The sequence below is a fragment of the Epinephelus fuscoguttatus genome, linkage group LG11 (assembly GCF_011397635.1).
Source record: "Epinephelus fuscoguttatus linkage group LG11, E.fuscoguttatus.final_Chr_v1".
NCBI classification, from domain to species: domain Eukaryota; kingdom Metazoa; phylum Chordata; class Actinopteri; order Perciformes; family Serranidae; genus Epinephelus; species Epinephelus fuscoguttatus.
In genome coordinates this window covers 1,273,942-1,290,374 of record NC_064762.1, presented here as the reverse complement: position 1 = coordinate 1,290,374, position 16,433 = coordinate 1,273,942, and the positions used below count along the sequence as shown (strand labels likewise).

At 41.5% G+C, this 16,433-nt stretch overlaps 2 protein-coding genes across 2 annotated transcripts in view; one reads left to right on the top strand and one right to left on the bottom strand.

Annotated features, from left to right (window-relative positions):
• LOC125896593 (NACHT, LRR and PYD domains-containing protein 12-like) overlaps window positions 1-16,433 on the top strand; it is a 451,585-nt gene that overhangs the window by 175,708 nt on the left and 259,444 nt on the right. The window lies entirely within an intron of this gene.
• Window positions 4,123-6,850, bottom strand: LOC125896614 (claudin-20-like). Its single transcript, XM_049589295.1, has one exon. It carries the CDS (start codon window positions 6,848-6,850, stop codon window positions 6,014-6,016), a length of 837 nt encoding a protein of 278 aa, XP_049445252.1. The 3' UTR covers window positions 4,123-6,013.

The following is a 16,433-nucleotide window of genomic DNA, read 5'->3' as shown; positions in this document are numbered from 1 at the left end:
TCACTGCACTCAAACTGAAGATGTGTTCAACAGCATACAGTTTATGTCTTAACAGTGTCGTCCTGATGGGACACTGACATGATAAATGTTTGGGGAGAACTAAAAACACCTGACAGTGTTACACAGTCCAACACATTATCATTTAGCTTCATTCATGACGTTGACAAATTCTGAATCAACATTTGAATGCAGCACAGCTTTTTATTTATGTGTACATATCTCTTGTGTGAGACGTCCAAGAAGAATGTGTCTGCCAGTCTCACAGCAGCATAATAACTAACAGGACTATAAGGCAATCGCCCAACAGACAGGACTAACACTGCTGTCAAGCTGTTGTAAAGCCGCACCAGAACCAATGAGGAGTAATAAACACAATGTAGTGTGCAGACAACAGAGACGATAATACTGAGGCTGTTGTAAATCGACACGGCTTCTCAGTATCACCCGACATCGTAGTTTTTTTTCACTCCACTATTAAACTCTGACAAAACCAGTGTGTTGGCATGGCTACACACCAGTGTGGACTTAAAATGACATGAGATTCAGACAGATATGTTGGTCTGTAGTTATTGGCGAGGGAAAACTGGATCCCCACTCACTGATGGGAATTAATTGGAATGGAGTGTAACGAGTTGACAATTCAGTCTGATATCAGGAAATCCAACTTTGATACGTCCTCAAATAGAAAAGAAAAAAACTGACATGTTGGGAAATACATTCTTTTAATTTTTAAGGGTAAAGTGAGAAGATCAGTATGTTTAGTACAGAAAGCTGAAAAATTAGCAGCTAAGAAGACACATATTTCCCAAGAGTTGGTGGAGAACAAATTAAAGCCAAAAGGAAGTGGACCCAGACTCACCAAACTACTCACTCACCAAAAACTCACTAAAACCAGGAGCCCAGTGAAAGTTTCAGTTCAGACATGTTTTATTTTTGAACTGTTAAAAACACAGTGGTCATTATTTATCTGAAACATGAATTAGACTCTTTTCAGCTGGTTTGGATCAAATACATTCAGTTTTTTTCAAACGAATGATAAAAAAAACACGTTTGGTTTAAAGAGTTTTGTTCCAAGAGACAAACACTGCAACTGAAAATGTGACTCTCACCCCTTTAAACACTTATACTTTTTATTATTTATCAGTGAGGTGATGATGTTTAAATATGGAGTTAACTTTGTCTAAGAAAAGGAATAAAAAACTGGTTAGCTAGCATTTGGTAGTCTCGCTAGCTGACTGGTGAAGAAAAACCTCGCTGACATTCCCAAAGTTAACTCCATATATTTGTTTTTACTGAATCAATACAATGAATAAGACGTCGTGTCCTTTCGTAGCCCTTATGAGTTATTTTTCTTTCTTTTTTTTTTTTTTTTACAGGAGCTGTGAATCTGCGAAAATGTAACAAACAACACAAACATTTGTCACTATTAACAGTCAAAAAACACGTGATGATTTTTTTGTGTTTTTTAACTGAATGTGGATTCCCAGTTTTTCATATATCAATGTAAAAGTAAGGAGCAACTTTTGAGCCAAATTTGTTCCTTATTTATTTACTGAAGCCCTGAGAGGTGAGATGCTTTTTTTTTTTGCAGGTAATAAGTTTATCTCCTACATAGGATGTATTATCGATGAGACAGATTTAAGGTAGTGCTGAATGATTGCAGGCCGTGAGTCTTTTTACAGCTAGGAGTGTTTATTTTCGGAGGATTGAGACAGCGGAGCAATGGGCGTTTGTTGTGGGATAACAGGCTGTCGGAGAAATAGGATTTCGGTCCAAGTGGATAGTTTTTGGACTTGGGCTTTGGAATTTGGGGGTGTCGGAAAAAGGGCAGTCCATGTAGGTTCAGCGCAGCCTCTGAGCATAGCCAACAGTTCTCATGAAATGTTTGTACATTTTCTTAGGAAAAGTAATGCATCCAAATTCCTACATATCCCATGTATTTTGAAAGGCTGTGATCATGTGACCAGAGCACTGATGGAAGCCGTCCCGAATGGTCTTTCAAGGAGGCATGTTGAGGCAGTGGATGAGTCACAAAAATATGGACTTGGAGACAAGCCAGTGCCCTCACCACTGTCGCTCGTGTTGGAGCGATCTCCGCTGCAGCCTGTAGGGGGCTCCTGCCTGGAGGGCTGAGCTGCATTGCGATTAGGATACTGCACGTGTGGAGATACTGGCAAACACAACAGTTAAAAACAAAAACAAAATATGAATCTCTCTCTGTCTCTTGCTCGCTTCCTCCATTGCTAAATAGACTACGAGTGTGCGGGTGTGGGAACGTAGACATTGCAGATCTGCAGTTCTTGTGCGTAATATGAAATAGATTCCTGCCAGCGTCATGACTTAGCTCCGTTATGTTTACACTGAAGATCTGTAGATAACTGAAAAGATAAAACCTTTGTTTATGTTACATGTGGCTGAACATTTAATATCCTTTGTATCATGCAGTTAGTGCTTCATTCTGCACAACTGTCTCACTCTCAGAACAGATTCATTCAGTTTATAAGTAGGAGATAACAAGGTACGTATGTAAGAGATAACACATCATAAGATGAGCGTAAACTTAAGTTTTTCTCATTGAAAATTGAAATTCCTGCACTTCTTCACCTTTGTATTGACTTATTTTAAAAAGGTAGATGTTCCAGTCTCAAAGATCTTTTTCAAGACGACATCTTTGAGACCAGAACGTCGACCTTTTTTTAAATGTATGGTGAAGAAGTGTGTATGGGAAGTTTTTTATTGAGTTGAGTTTTGATCCCTGCACCACTAAATGTGCAGGAGGTGTGCGTGTGTTGTCTTTGACTCAAACTTCGGTTTTAGTCAACAATGCCTGCAAAAAATTAGTTTTTTCATGTTGCCTCTCAGAGCCATCTTTTTTATTTTTTCAATTTAGTTCAGAGGAAACCACCTCCACATAAAGTAGGGAGAAAAATACAAGTAATGTGAATGTATGTAAAGAAAATAAAAACCATCACAGATTAATTAGTAAATTAAATATTGATAAAATTAAGCTGTTGTATCTTAAAAAAAAATATTCAGGTGCTCTGGCTTTGGGTTGAGAAAATGGTGCAAACCTCTGTTTATTAAGCGTTTTAAACTTTAGCTCATGGTCGAAATTGTCCAGTTGTTCATCTTCCAAAAATGATGTTGTTAAAATAATGAAGGGGTGTGGTTTGAGTCCAAAAACAGAAGAAGCAGCAGAGTTACAGAACACAGAAATGATTCTGTTGAAGCTTTTTTGTCTTTGTGCCATGCTTTGATTTTTTTGTTTTCTAGCTGCTGGAGTTTTCTAGTTGAGCCTGAATGTCCTGTTTTCTACATTAATGCATCACTGTCAGTTCCGACAGTGAACTGCCGCTGCAGCGCTGACGAATCGACTCTATTTTCACTTCTGAATCCTTTTTTTTTTTTTTGCAGGTTTGGAGCTTTTCCTGAGAGGCAGTGTGGGCGTTCAGCTCAGTGGTTTCTTTCCTTTTTATTTCCAAGAAGCGTCGGCAGGTTTGAGTGACAGCTCACCTCAGGTTAGAGGACGAACCGCCCACCAGTGCTGAGGACTGTCCGGTCTCCATTAGGCTTTAAGTTACATCCTGAAATGACTGGATGTCATTTTCATACAGCTGAAGGAGGAGGGGTGGGTGTGTGTGTGTGTGTGTGTGTGTGTGTGTGTGCATCCAACCATGGCGAGAGGATAATGGGAAAGCAAAGAGCATCATTACCTCTCTCCACGCTGCGCTGCACCTCTCGCCTCCCCCTGAACCGCTGGGAAAAGACGGAGTGGACGCCGTCATTTTGACACTTTGGATCTGGACTTGTTTTAATCTTCACCTGCGCTCTGAAAATGGTTTTATTTCTACAACAGCAGCTTTTACTAACTTTAATCTGTGAGCATCTAAAGCACTGAGAGCATGCAGAGAGTTCAGAGCCGAACCAAAGCCGACATGACAGGAAATAGTTTAACGAATTTAAATGTGACGAGTTCGTGGGTTCCTCTGTTTAAGACACACTTTAAGATTGTGTACCAAAAGTCCAACAGGACACTTTTAAAAAGGAAGAAACTCTTTTTATCAAAGTTTTATCAAGATATGGATTCAGCCCTCAGGCCTGCACACAATGAGCTCTGTGTGTTTTCCTTTGTGTCAGTTTTTACTTTTGAAAAATGAAACTCAAACAACTTTTAAAGTGTTGAGGGTTCACAGCTGATTTTAGAATTCAGAGGCTCTATCACATTTTGAGTGTTAAGTTTTATTTATTTATTTATTCGTACTTTCTATTTGCTTTCTTTACATAAAAAACCTAGTTTTTTTCATATATAGCACCCACTGTTAACAGATAACCTTGATATCCTATCCTTGATCCTCATGAGACGTACCAAGTTTTAACTCTAGTGTAAAACCATCGGTAGCAATACTTGTCGCAGGACATACTGATGTTAATATAAAAACTGAGAAAGTCTGTGCAGGGTGGGAGAGGGGACATTGATGGGTTAAACAAATCTGGAGTTTCAACCTGAAGAACGCAGTTTTTGTCCCGTTTGAAACCAAAAATCGATGTTTTAACACAACGTTACGCAATTTACATACTGTCGTCATCGTGGACAGATGTAACAAATTTACATAATGTTACGTTATGTAACAAACGTGCTTACTTTAACTCAAAACATGATCTTTTTTCAAAGTTGCCTAAACCAAACTGTGGCCACAACATTAACCCTGTGTTAGCTGTCTGGTCTGTGCGTCACCATGAGACTCTGAGGGGTGTGACGGTTGGTATTTAATGGCGTGGGATGAGAACAGGTTGAGTGTGCAGCATAATAACTGCTCAAGAAGATTTTTTAAACGTACTTTTGTTTTATGCAGGGCTCCCACAGTCCTGGGAAACCTGGAAGAGTCATGGAATTCCACAATCTTGTTCTCCAGGCCTGGAACAGTTGTTGAATAATTAAAACCCTTTAAAGTTTAGGCGGCTTTATTTTCTGTAGCTGTTGACGTAACGTAGCTCTAATATGCGCTGATGCAACCTGGTCTCACTCTGAAGTCATCGAAAATTGGCGCCCGGTGGCGTCAGGGGGAAACGTGGCGGGACAACAACAGTTCAGAAGTGAAGAACCTTCTTGGATGAGAGGTGAAATGTCTTCAAGAAACGCAAGTAAGTCCCGTTACCTTTGACACGCCACTTAAGATCTTTTCATTCAGCCAATTTAATGTAGTTATGACAGTAATGACTTAGAAATAAAACATTTCAAATAAAACCAAACTTTTAATTCTGGGCTTTCTGAGGCCCCCTCACCCACTGGGGCCCTGGGTAATCAGTCCCAACCCCCTTTACAACACCACCGTCTGGTGCAACAAGCTCCAACTCTGACTGTTTATCAACCTGCTTCAGTAAATGGAATTAATACTAATAGTTAATGGCACCAGTTAATATGAATAATATTTGAATATCTAAGTTTCTAAAGTGCTATAAAAAATCAGAAAGTGTGTCTTAAAGTCACAATATATCCTCCGTTTGTGTACTTTTTATTTTTCTCAAAATAAATCTCTACAATATATATTGTATATATATATTTGTATATATTTGGTTTGTGGGTTTAAATCCAGCTCCCACCCTCAGAGAGCTTTGGTCCGGCCCTGTGTGAGAAGGCAGACAGCGTCTACAGCTGCAAACTGATGGCTTTTTGATTTCAGGCAGAGCTCAGATTTTTTTAAATGATCAGCAGATCCAGCTCTTTTTTTTTTTTTTCCTCAGACCTTTGGTTTGGGAACGCTGCGGCAGTTTGTAAAGGATTTACAGTGTTTGGTTCCTGTGCAGTTTTTTTAAGCTCCTCTTTTTATCTCTGAGCTCCTATTCTCTGCTTCTCGTCTGGTTTCTGAAACATTCGGCTGAATCCACAATCTGTCGTCTTCAACATTTGGTAATTATTCCCCCTCAAACACACCTCCCCCAGCACACCTCCCCCTGACTATGAGCCAGAGAGCCTCAGCTGAAAACTCCACATTTCAGCGCTCAGCTGGGAGGATTAAACGTACTCCTGGAGGCTGTAGCTGTCCTTGATGTCTTTTGGAGGGAGTTTGGAGGGAGACGAGAAGACTCTCTGCTGCTGATCCTGTTCAGGTTTGTCCTGAGGAGGTTTCTGCTGCTTCACTTCGTCCATCTGCAGCTGAACCTTCTTGTTTTGTCTTGTTTTCGGCTGCACACGTTCAGTCTGCAGCTCCCGCCTCCGCTGCCCATCTCCGTACAGCACAAGTCCGTCAGGGTCAGAGGAGGGAACATAGTCCGGTCGTCTTGTTCTTTTTCCAGGACATGACAAACAAAAGATGACCCCTCCAGCCAGGAGGAAGCCGGCGGAGAGAAACGTCACGCACAGAGCTCCTCCAGGCTGATATTTACTGCTGTCCGGCAGATCCGTGGTCAGAAAGGCGGTGATGACTTCATTGGTAAACCAGGACGCGGGGACCAGGACGAGGAAGCTGGCCAGGATGAAGCAGCCGCCTGCAGCGATGGCCGTGTGCCCCTTCGCTCGGTGGCTGCCCCCCCAGCGGGTACATTTAAGCCCTAGGGAGGCGAGGCAGAGTCCAAACAACGCCACGAGGCAGGACAGAACCATGGCGGCCCGCGTGGTCTGCAGATACGCCGGCAACGACAGCACTGAGTTCTTCATGGTGCAGCTGAAGACGCCGGAGCTGTACCAGACGCAGTCCATCCACAGCCCCTGCATCTGTGAGATGGGGGTCATGATGCTGGACCACACGTTGATGCTCACCTTCCAGTTGGGTAGCAGAGTGGCCACGGTGGTGCCGAGGACGCCCAGAAGCGCCAGGGCAAACGCCAGGATCTGAATGGCAGCGGGCAGCATGGCTCGGCCCCCCCGTCCAGCTCCGCTCCCTGTTGGCGTCCCGGACGGGTCCTGACAGCAGATAATTCCTCAGCGCAGCTCCAGCGAGCTGCAACCAGAGGAGAAATGAGAATTGAAGTGAGCGTGGGAGCGTGACGGACGCACAGCTGAGGCTGCTGATGCGTTTTTCTCTGTTTGATTTGCGAGCATGTGTGAGCGCGCTGATTGCCTGCGTTAGTTACTCTGCAGCTGATGTGGTGATCATTGACACTCAATTATGTCCATTTAAAGCTGCAGCATCCCCTGGGTGTACCCCCCCACCCTCCAGAGCTGCTTTTCCTCTGCAGGAAACATTCACCACAGAGGAAGAAGTAACAGCTCCGTCAGACTGAAGTTATTTATCCAGCATTTACACATCTGCACCCACAGGACACGTGAAGAGAAGTTGTATGAAAGCTGGAGTCTTACCTGTGTTGTGTCTTTGGCAGCGTCTCCTCAAGTGTCTCCTGAGGACGAAGCACACAGAAGCAGTGTGAATGAAAACAGGGTGTGAGGGTTAACAGCCTCTAACTACCCCTCCGCCTCCCGTCTCCTTGGCAACTGTACATACAGTTTCATCCCATTCTGCGTCCTGGAAAAGATGCACCAGACGTCCTCTTTTGTTTCCTCCCTCTGAATGGAGGAAACCTCTGTACCAACCAAACTGACCGAAGTCTGGTTCAGGAAGCAGGTTTTTGTTTCTAACCTGAAGGTCACGGCTCTGCTGAAGGAGCCGCAGAGCAGCGCTCTTATCTGATGAGTTGATGGCGGGGTACGACAGAGCAACGCCGCAGAAACGGTTCTCTGTCGCCTTCGGCCAAACAAAAGCTGACGTTCACCTGAAAATGATTGTTTCTGATTGTTGGATTTTGTTTTTGTGCTCTCACTTTGTGCAGAAAGAGTTTTACGAGCACTTGAAAATGCGACACTACATCTTAAAATGATAGAGCGTGAAGGTGGAGGCTGATTATTACTGATCATATCTGCTGGTCAGAGTCTTCGCCCAGACGACAGGATCATTTGTGTTTTTGAAACAATCAACATGAACCAGCGGGTCGTCGTTTTGGTCCTGGTTTGGTGATAAAACCCGCTGAGCTGTTCTTCGTCCAGCTGCAGTGTGGATTGAGGTGTCGCCCGTCATGTGACTGTGTGAAGAATTGCCCACTGCAACACGGTGATAAGCGTCCGCAGCCCGCCCACCCATTCGGCTATGATGGGACCCAGCAGTCAGTCAGTCAGTCAGTCGGTCGGCAGCAGCCTGTTATTATGATAATCCTCCAGTGTGGCTGTTATCAGCGTCAGACCTGCACAGACACGAGCAGCTTCACCCAAACTGGGAACAATACACACAGTTTCTCCCAGTTCCACCAGCCAGCTGCCCCATGGGAAAATACCAGCTTAAAGTCGGTGTGAGCGTCACTGCAACCATCAACAGTCATTAGCTCATGTTGCTGTGTTCATACAGGAACTCATAACAAATAAGAACTCAGTGAAGACGACTGTTTCCCACGGAGCGATGAGGTCATCATGTTCGCCAAACCAGGAGTTACTGCAGCTTTACTGTGCACAGATTACTAATGGAGGAGTGTACGCTGGTCAGAAACTGTTTTGGTTTGAACAGATTGTTTCATCTGCAGGATTTCAACACGTTCTCATCCCAACTCGTCACATATCAACGCGTTGTCAGTGCTGTTCATGTCTACATGTGATGCGCCAGGTATCCTCCTGCAGAGTTAGGGTTAGGGTCAGTTATGGCGTCAATTTGTTACGTGCATTGTGTCTTTTCAAAATACACTTTCTGCTCTTTAGATCACGTAGTTACTGGCGGCGTATCACTCCGCAGTGAAAGGTGCCTTTTTTTTTTAGTGTCTGAAATCTCTGACAAAGCGACGGTATTTGACGACTTGGAAACAAGAACAGGCCGAGGATAAAGGCCTGAAGAGGTCAATGTGTTCAGTGTTATAGCACAAAAACTCTTCCTTTTGTATTTGGTATTTATTCTGTTCTGCCAGTGTTTTGTGGTGAATTGTTAACTTTATATTTGTTAATTATTTTGTTTTGTGTCTGAATAATCCCATAAAGGGTCGGCCAGAAGTGACCAGACACAAAAATAAGCCATTCATTCATTGTTTGGCCTCAGCCACATACAAACACACTAAAAGATAAATAATTAAAGTCAGAGTCAGCAGTGTGTCGTCACTGTGATCACAGACCTCTTCAGAGTTTAACTATACTCAGTTAATGAATCAATACATCAAAAGGAACGATTGTAAAACCATCAATTAAATTAGCATTTAACCAAAGAGCCGCAGCAGCTCTCATTTAATACAGAACAATCACTTATTCATTTATGTTTTCTAATTGTAGAACTTATTTAACTGCTTGTTGTTAAAAGTCATTTTGTGTTTGCAGACTTCATTTAAAGACCAACAGTAGAAAACATAATTAAATTACACAAACAATTAATAAAAGAGTTCCCTTACTTTAAATGTTCTATTTAGTGTTTCAAACTGGTGAGATTTTTCTGTAAGACGATAAATGATGTGAAGTGATATGTAAATGTTTTTGATTAATGTGACAGTAGCTAGAGTCTCATTTGTTTCACAGATAACATGTTTAAAATGTTTAAATGTTTTAAATAAACTAAACAGAACGCTACTCTCTTTCTGTTTTTAAAGACATGTTTTCTTGTTTCTCTGGAGGTTGATTGTTGTCACTGTGAATCACTTTGCACAAACGTGTCGGCCATTTTATTTTTGTAGAAAGAATATTTAGAAGTCTAAATTTCTAAAGTCTGGCCTGTTGTGTGTCAGATTTAATGACTCTGTCATCATTACAATTTGCTCCAAAAGACAGAAAAAAATAACGTGAACTGGAACTAGTTTGATTCGTAAATCTCAGATGTCAGAGTGTCCTTGAATGCACCAACAGGAAGAGTTTTCCCAGCAGCCCCTGCTGCTCTGAACTGCATGTTGACCATAATAATAATGTCACTTTAAAAAATGACTAAATTAAGATACAGAGGAACAAATGCTGACTGTGATGGATCGTCTCTCTGCAGGCTGATTCTCACACTGATGAAAACAACGGCAGCCTGGAAGGAAAGAAGTCAATGTGAGAACTGAAGGACGATCAGCGGGGACGCCGCACCAACAGTTACCTTTATGATCTGTCGATTATTTTTTGTTAAATTAATTGATTGAGTTTATAAATGATCAGAAAACAAAGTTTTTCTAAAATGACATCTTTAAATGTTTTTTAGGTTGTTTGATTAAAGATTTAAACAAACAGTTAATAAAAAGTGTCGGCTGAGAGATGAACTGAACAATAATCAGCTGAATTATTAAAAACTGTGGTTTGTTCCTTTAAACGTGGCGTGTAATAAGTCATGTTGAGGTGCTGACGTGTTCAGTTTGTCCCACTGAACAGTTTGTATTAACATCCAGCTGCTCCTGTTCACTGATGTGAGACATGGCGGCAGCGGTCTATTAGAGTCAGACTCTGGAGGTTTGAGTCGATGCCTGCGGGTCTCTGCAGCCTGAACAGGGACAGAAACGTCCTGCTGCTGCTGCTGCTGCTGCAGAGGACAGACAGAGGACAGACAGAGGACAGAATTTTAATCTTTATATTTTTATTTTTCATTATTTCATCATTGAAGAGGAAACTGAAGAGAAGATTTATTTTGGTGCAGATTTAAATTTTTTGTTTCGGATCGTTTGTAGGTTTATTTATTATTTTTTCTTTATTTATTTGGTTTTATTTTGTTTAATCTTTAATTCTTTGTTAGGTGTCTTGTGTCATTTTCTTATGCTGGGTTTATTTTCTATTTATTTTATCAAATTTCTTGTGGGATTCTTGTTTGACTTGGTTTTGTTTGTGTATTTCTGTGTTAAGTTTCTTTTATTTAATCCTAAATGTTTTTCTTTAATTATTTAATAGTCCTTTGATTCTTATTTATTTTTGATGTGTGTTAATTTTCTATTTTTTAAAATGTTTTGTTTAATCTTTATTTATGTTTCTTGTGTCATTTTAGTTTTTTGCTAGTTTTTTTAATCTAATTTTTAATTTCTTGTTTTTTGTTCCACTTTTAACATTTTGTTTTTCTTTTGTCAAACCAATTTCTTCTTAATTTCTTTGTTATTGTTGTTTCTTTGTTTTAATTCTCATCATTGGTGTAAATTGGCATCATTTTAAATATATTGTTGTGTTGTTAAATTTAAACGTTTTGTTGTCAGAGACCAAAAACTGTAATCTTTCATTTCTTTGTTTGTCAGATTTTACCATTTGTATTTTGTTTTGTTTATTTTATTTTTTTTAATAAAGGTGTTCTTTAATTTTTCAAATTGTTTAAATTAAATGTTTTTGTTTATTTTGTTTTTTTTTTGGGGTGGGGGGGGGGTGGGGGGGTTAATAATCACATCAGTTTGACTTCTCCTTATTTAGAAATGTAATAAACATAACGTGACGATCAGCTGACTGTATGTTGGTGGATGTTTTTGCTTCATATTTAATTTTAAGATAAAATATATATGTTTTAATTTGAAGGGATTTCTTGCCTCATTACATTAAATATCAAAGAAGAAGAATAAGACGACATTCTGCTGCGACACTAAGACGAGCGCATGAAGAAGTCGTCCCTTCACACAGATGAACTCCGACTGACTCACTGATTCTCTTTGATTCAATACGACTGAAATTAGCTTCACATTAGAGCAGACGGTTTGACCTTTGACCCCCCCATTCACACTGATAATAGTTCAGAGCCGCACCAACCAAACCATCTGGCAGGAACACACACACACACACACACACACACACACACACACACACACAGACCCCCGAGGCTCCATCAGCCATCAATCAGCTCACAGACAGGAATATAAATGAACTGCTTTATCTCAGCTGAACACACACACACACACACACACACACACACACACACACACACACACACACACACACACACACACACACACACACAGTGTGTTTGCCTCTTTATCTCCTGGTGTTTGTCTGTTATTGATGTATTTTTCATTTGTTCATTTTACAGCCTGATATTTAGATAGGAGAATACGGCATCCCGGAGGGGTCATAAAGAGAAACAACAACAATAATAATAATAGTAATTGTTGTTGCTCTCATTTTAGTATAACTTATTATCAGACCCAAAGGTAATCTGCAGATATTTTTTTTTTTGCTAAAAACGTGATCGGCAATAATAATTTATGATAACAGCTGTTTTTGAAGCAAAATAACGTCACACAACTCATTCAAACCTAAAATGAGCTCCAGCAGGCTGAAAGATCGACTGAGTAGATTTTAGAAGAAAACTTTAATCAGAAATTTGATTTGATCCTGAAAACGTCATGAAAACATGTGAACAACAAACTGTGGGACACACGGATGTTAAAACTGAAGCTCCAATAGAGAGAACAAACATTAACATCTGTTAACAGTAAATCACTGTGACTTCAATGCTGACTGAATACAGCACACGACACGTATGAAGACGAGGCGACACTGACGACACTCACACTGATATCCAGATTCTGTACGGACCTGTTCATCACCTGCACGTCATCAGTGTGACTGTGGATCACTTTGTTGTAATGTGGTTTTATTTTGATCTTTGACTGAGATTTATGGATTTTAATCTTTATTTCAGCACATAGAAGTTAAATATTTATCTTGTTCAGCTTTAGTCTTATTTAATCTGTTTCTGTGTGAGAACAAACAGTTTTGTTCCTTCAGTGTTCATGAACTGGACAAAGCTGATCCTGAAAAATAAAGTTTTCTGTTTCCTTTAAATTTCCTTCAGTTTGTTTTACAGAATAACTGATGTAAATTAATTTCAGTTCATAAAAACTTCTTAAATGTCTTCTCCAAACATCCAGCTGACCCAAAGTGCCGAACCAAGAACAAAATATATGATATGATATTAACTCTGGACATGAACCAGCAGAGCACATCACACTGATCAGCTCAGAGGAAACATGAATCATATTTGGACGCAAAAATAGCTGAAAGAAAAAATTCAGACCATGAATCTTCAGATTCTCCGAAAGTTCCAGATTAGTTTGTTTATGAAATAAATAATCATAAATAAATATGAGACTGTTAAAAGTTTAATATTTTTTCATCTTGTTTCTTTTCACAGTAACAAAACATCACTCAGCAGGTTAAAAACTGAACATGTGAAACATGAAAATATAAAAAAACTAAAACTCACCAGCCGACAGACGTGACGAGTTCGTCATCCTGCAGTTACTGTGAGGACACACACACACACACACACACACACACACACACACAGAGCGCCTGTCAGGTGTGTGTAAATGCAGATGTTCAGCACATTCCTGCTGTTCAAACACAACACACTGACTGTGTGTGACAGCGGGGGGGAAAACAGTGGCCCGCGGCCTCCAAGAAACAGTGGGCGTCCTGACGAACACTTCCTGTTCAGAGTTTACATCTCAACTCTGATATGTTTTTATAAATCTACTCAACGTATCCTCACAGAACAGTTCGTATGATATCCTATGAAGTAGCGCCCCACGAGTGACATTACGTCGTAGAGTTACGTAATAAACATAAAGTTCTGGAGGTTAGGTTTAGGAAAGGAGCAACCTGGTCTCACTCTGAAGTCGTTGAATACTGGAGCTTGGTCGGTGACGTCTGGCGTCAGACACTGATGATGTCCGGACTCTTCCCAGCTCCTCCTGGAGGGTCCTGATCAGATGTTGAACCACCTCAACATGAAGACCTTGATGACTTCATATTTGGACAGTATGGGGACACCGGGGCCTCCCCTGGAGCTAGACCTGTTGGGGAGCTCGCCAGTGAGCGTCTGGTGGCCGGGCCTTACATTTTGACCACAGCAGCATGTCGCTACAGTTCTTCCTCTTTGAGGGGGTCTGCTTATTGGTCCGACAGCCCATTGTTCCGAAATCATCATGATGCCCTGTGGTTAAGGTCTGGTTAGGTTTAGGCACAAAAACCACTTGGATAGGGTCAGGAAAAGATCATGGTGTGGGTTAAAATGAAAAAGAAAGTGACAAACTCATAAGCTGTGAGCCTGCTCCGCCTCAAGCCTTTCCCAGCTGACCCAGAGCCGGTCGCAGCGCACCATCAAGGCAGAAATACACCCGCCGGGAGCCGTAAAGCACCGCGGAGAGCTCCCCACACAACCCGGACCCCAGAGTTAATGACAGGAGGTTGTGGTGTTTCACTCTCTCCTCTCTGTGACACTTGTATCTTGACCAGTAGCCTACTTTTGTTGCGTTGCTGATCCTCTATGGTACACAAATACAGTATAGCCTAGTATAATCACATATCGGAACAACGGGATGTCGGACCAATGACATGGAGCCCTCTTCGAGTTAGCTGCTAACGGCTAACTGCTGCTTTTTAAATCTCCCACAGTGGGTCGCACACATAACACGTCGTCAAAACATCACACCTGTGCTGCCGCCTGTCCCGTTTATACCGACAACTCTGTCCCCTCATTCTGTGATTGTGCCTTTCATACAGAGCAGTGAGGTGAAATCACAGCCTGAAACTCCCTCCTTGAAGAGGCAGCGTGAGAGGCTGAACAGCAGCTCTAGATGGGAACATTCATGTTTTCATGCTGGCTGCTGTAGTCAGAGAAACGATGACTTGTAACATGAACCTGTTTTATTCAGTGGTTTAAATCAGGTGTGTTTGTTTCTGAGAGGAAGAGACCTCTGAGATAATTCAGCTCCTCAATAATCACCACTGAAGGAATTCTGACAGCAGTTTCAGCTGGTTGTAATCTGTAATCTGTAATCCTCACTGATAGACGTCACTAAACCCTGCTGAATCTGACACACTGGATCTTAAAAGTCTTTCATGTTCTCTCCTGTTTGTTGGTAATAAAATGTGTCTGTATGTTTTAGACCGTACGTAACAATGGATACGGCCACCGTCATCTCGCCCTGGTGACGTCATCGAGAGCGATGGCGGGGCGGTCACACATCTGCGAGCAGGGGCCCATCATCTCACGGTCCGCCCACAGATACAGCCGAGATGTACGGACAGAAATAATAACGACAGGCTCTGTTGTTCCTACAGGTTCTCTGTCATCATGTCTGTTCGGACGTTAAACACAGATTAGATTATTTTATCTGTTGTAATAAAACACTCTTTAAAAGTCTTAAATAAAAAACAAGCTGATGACAGTGAATGATGATGAAACTAATGATGCAGATTATTAATGTTTCCTATTTTCAGAGTCAAAGTGTGTGTGAAGGTTTTTATCTTTCTCCTCAGCGCAGCAGTTACTGTGGCAACAAGAGCTGAAGAGAGACACACACACTTTTAACACTTTCATTTCTTTTTTCAAATGTCTTTTCTGTCAGAAACAGAACGTTCGGAGCATGCGGGGACTCTGAGGTCAAGTTAAAATAAATTAAAAACATAAATTAATTCGTACACTAACGTTCCTCAGTGAGAACATAAACACAAACCTCCTCTTTGTTCTCGTCTGTTCTTTCGTTCAGAAAAATGTTTTCAGTCCGACGATGAGGAGACAAAGACCCAACACACATATTCTTGTACTTCTATCTTTGTGAGGACCCTGGCTGGAATAATGCATTCCTCAGCCCCTGACCCCAACCTGAACCGCCATGACCAACGGCCTGACCCTGACCTTGACCCTAAAATCAAATCTAAACCCTCACACAGGCCTTTGCAGAAGTGAGGACCAGCCAATATGTCCTCACTTTCTAAAATGTCCTCACGGTGTTGCTAAAATACATATTCTGGTCCTCACTATGTAGCATGGAGAAGTATGCACTCACTCACTCACTCACTCACTCACTCACACAGAGTGTATAGCAGCAGTGAGTAAAATTAGTATAATTGTTTTTTGGGGACAAACTCATCATGTGACTGGTTCAAACTGAAACACAACAGCTGTTAGATTCTGATGTCACGAGGTTCAGTCTGTTCTTTTAAAGATCAGTTAAATCTGTTAATACCTGACATCGTATTCTGTGATGAGGAGGAGGAAGAGGAAGAACATTTGTTTTCTGTCGTCAACACACCGATCAGCTAAAACATTCAAACCACTGACAGGTGAAGAGATTTTGATCATCTTGTTACGGTCAGATGTTCTGCAGAGAAACCTTTAGTCCTGATGTTCACATGGATGACACCTGACGCTCCACCAAGAGTTCAAGTCTCCCCAAACCACAATGTGATCCATCGTCTGTGGGTCGTGCTTCACCAACGCCACAGTGCCAGACACCACAGGACTCGATGGATCAGAGACAAGTCCAGACCAAAGAGGGACGTCTGGGAGCCTCCTGATCAGCCACCAATCAGCTGACCTGACCGCCAGGCGTCAGATGGACGGTGAAACATGTTGTAATGATAAACGTACATCTATCTATCATGTAAATACATAGAACCTGTATTTTCAGTGATTTAAGTCAGAAAGGAAACTGTTGTACTTGATTCCATTTAAAGGTTAGCCATAGACCTTTTCATGGACCCCCTATGGCCTTGGGCCAAGGTCATCTGTACCCTTGGGACTGGTTCGACG

Coding starts and splice junctions, on each gene's coding strand:
- LOC125896614 (XM_049589295.1), bottom strand. CDS start 6,850: ATGCTGCCCGCTGCCATTCAGATCCTGGCGTTTGCCCTGGCGCTTCTG.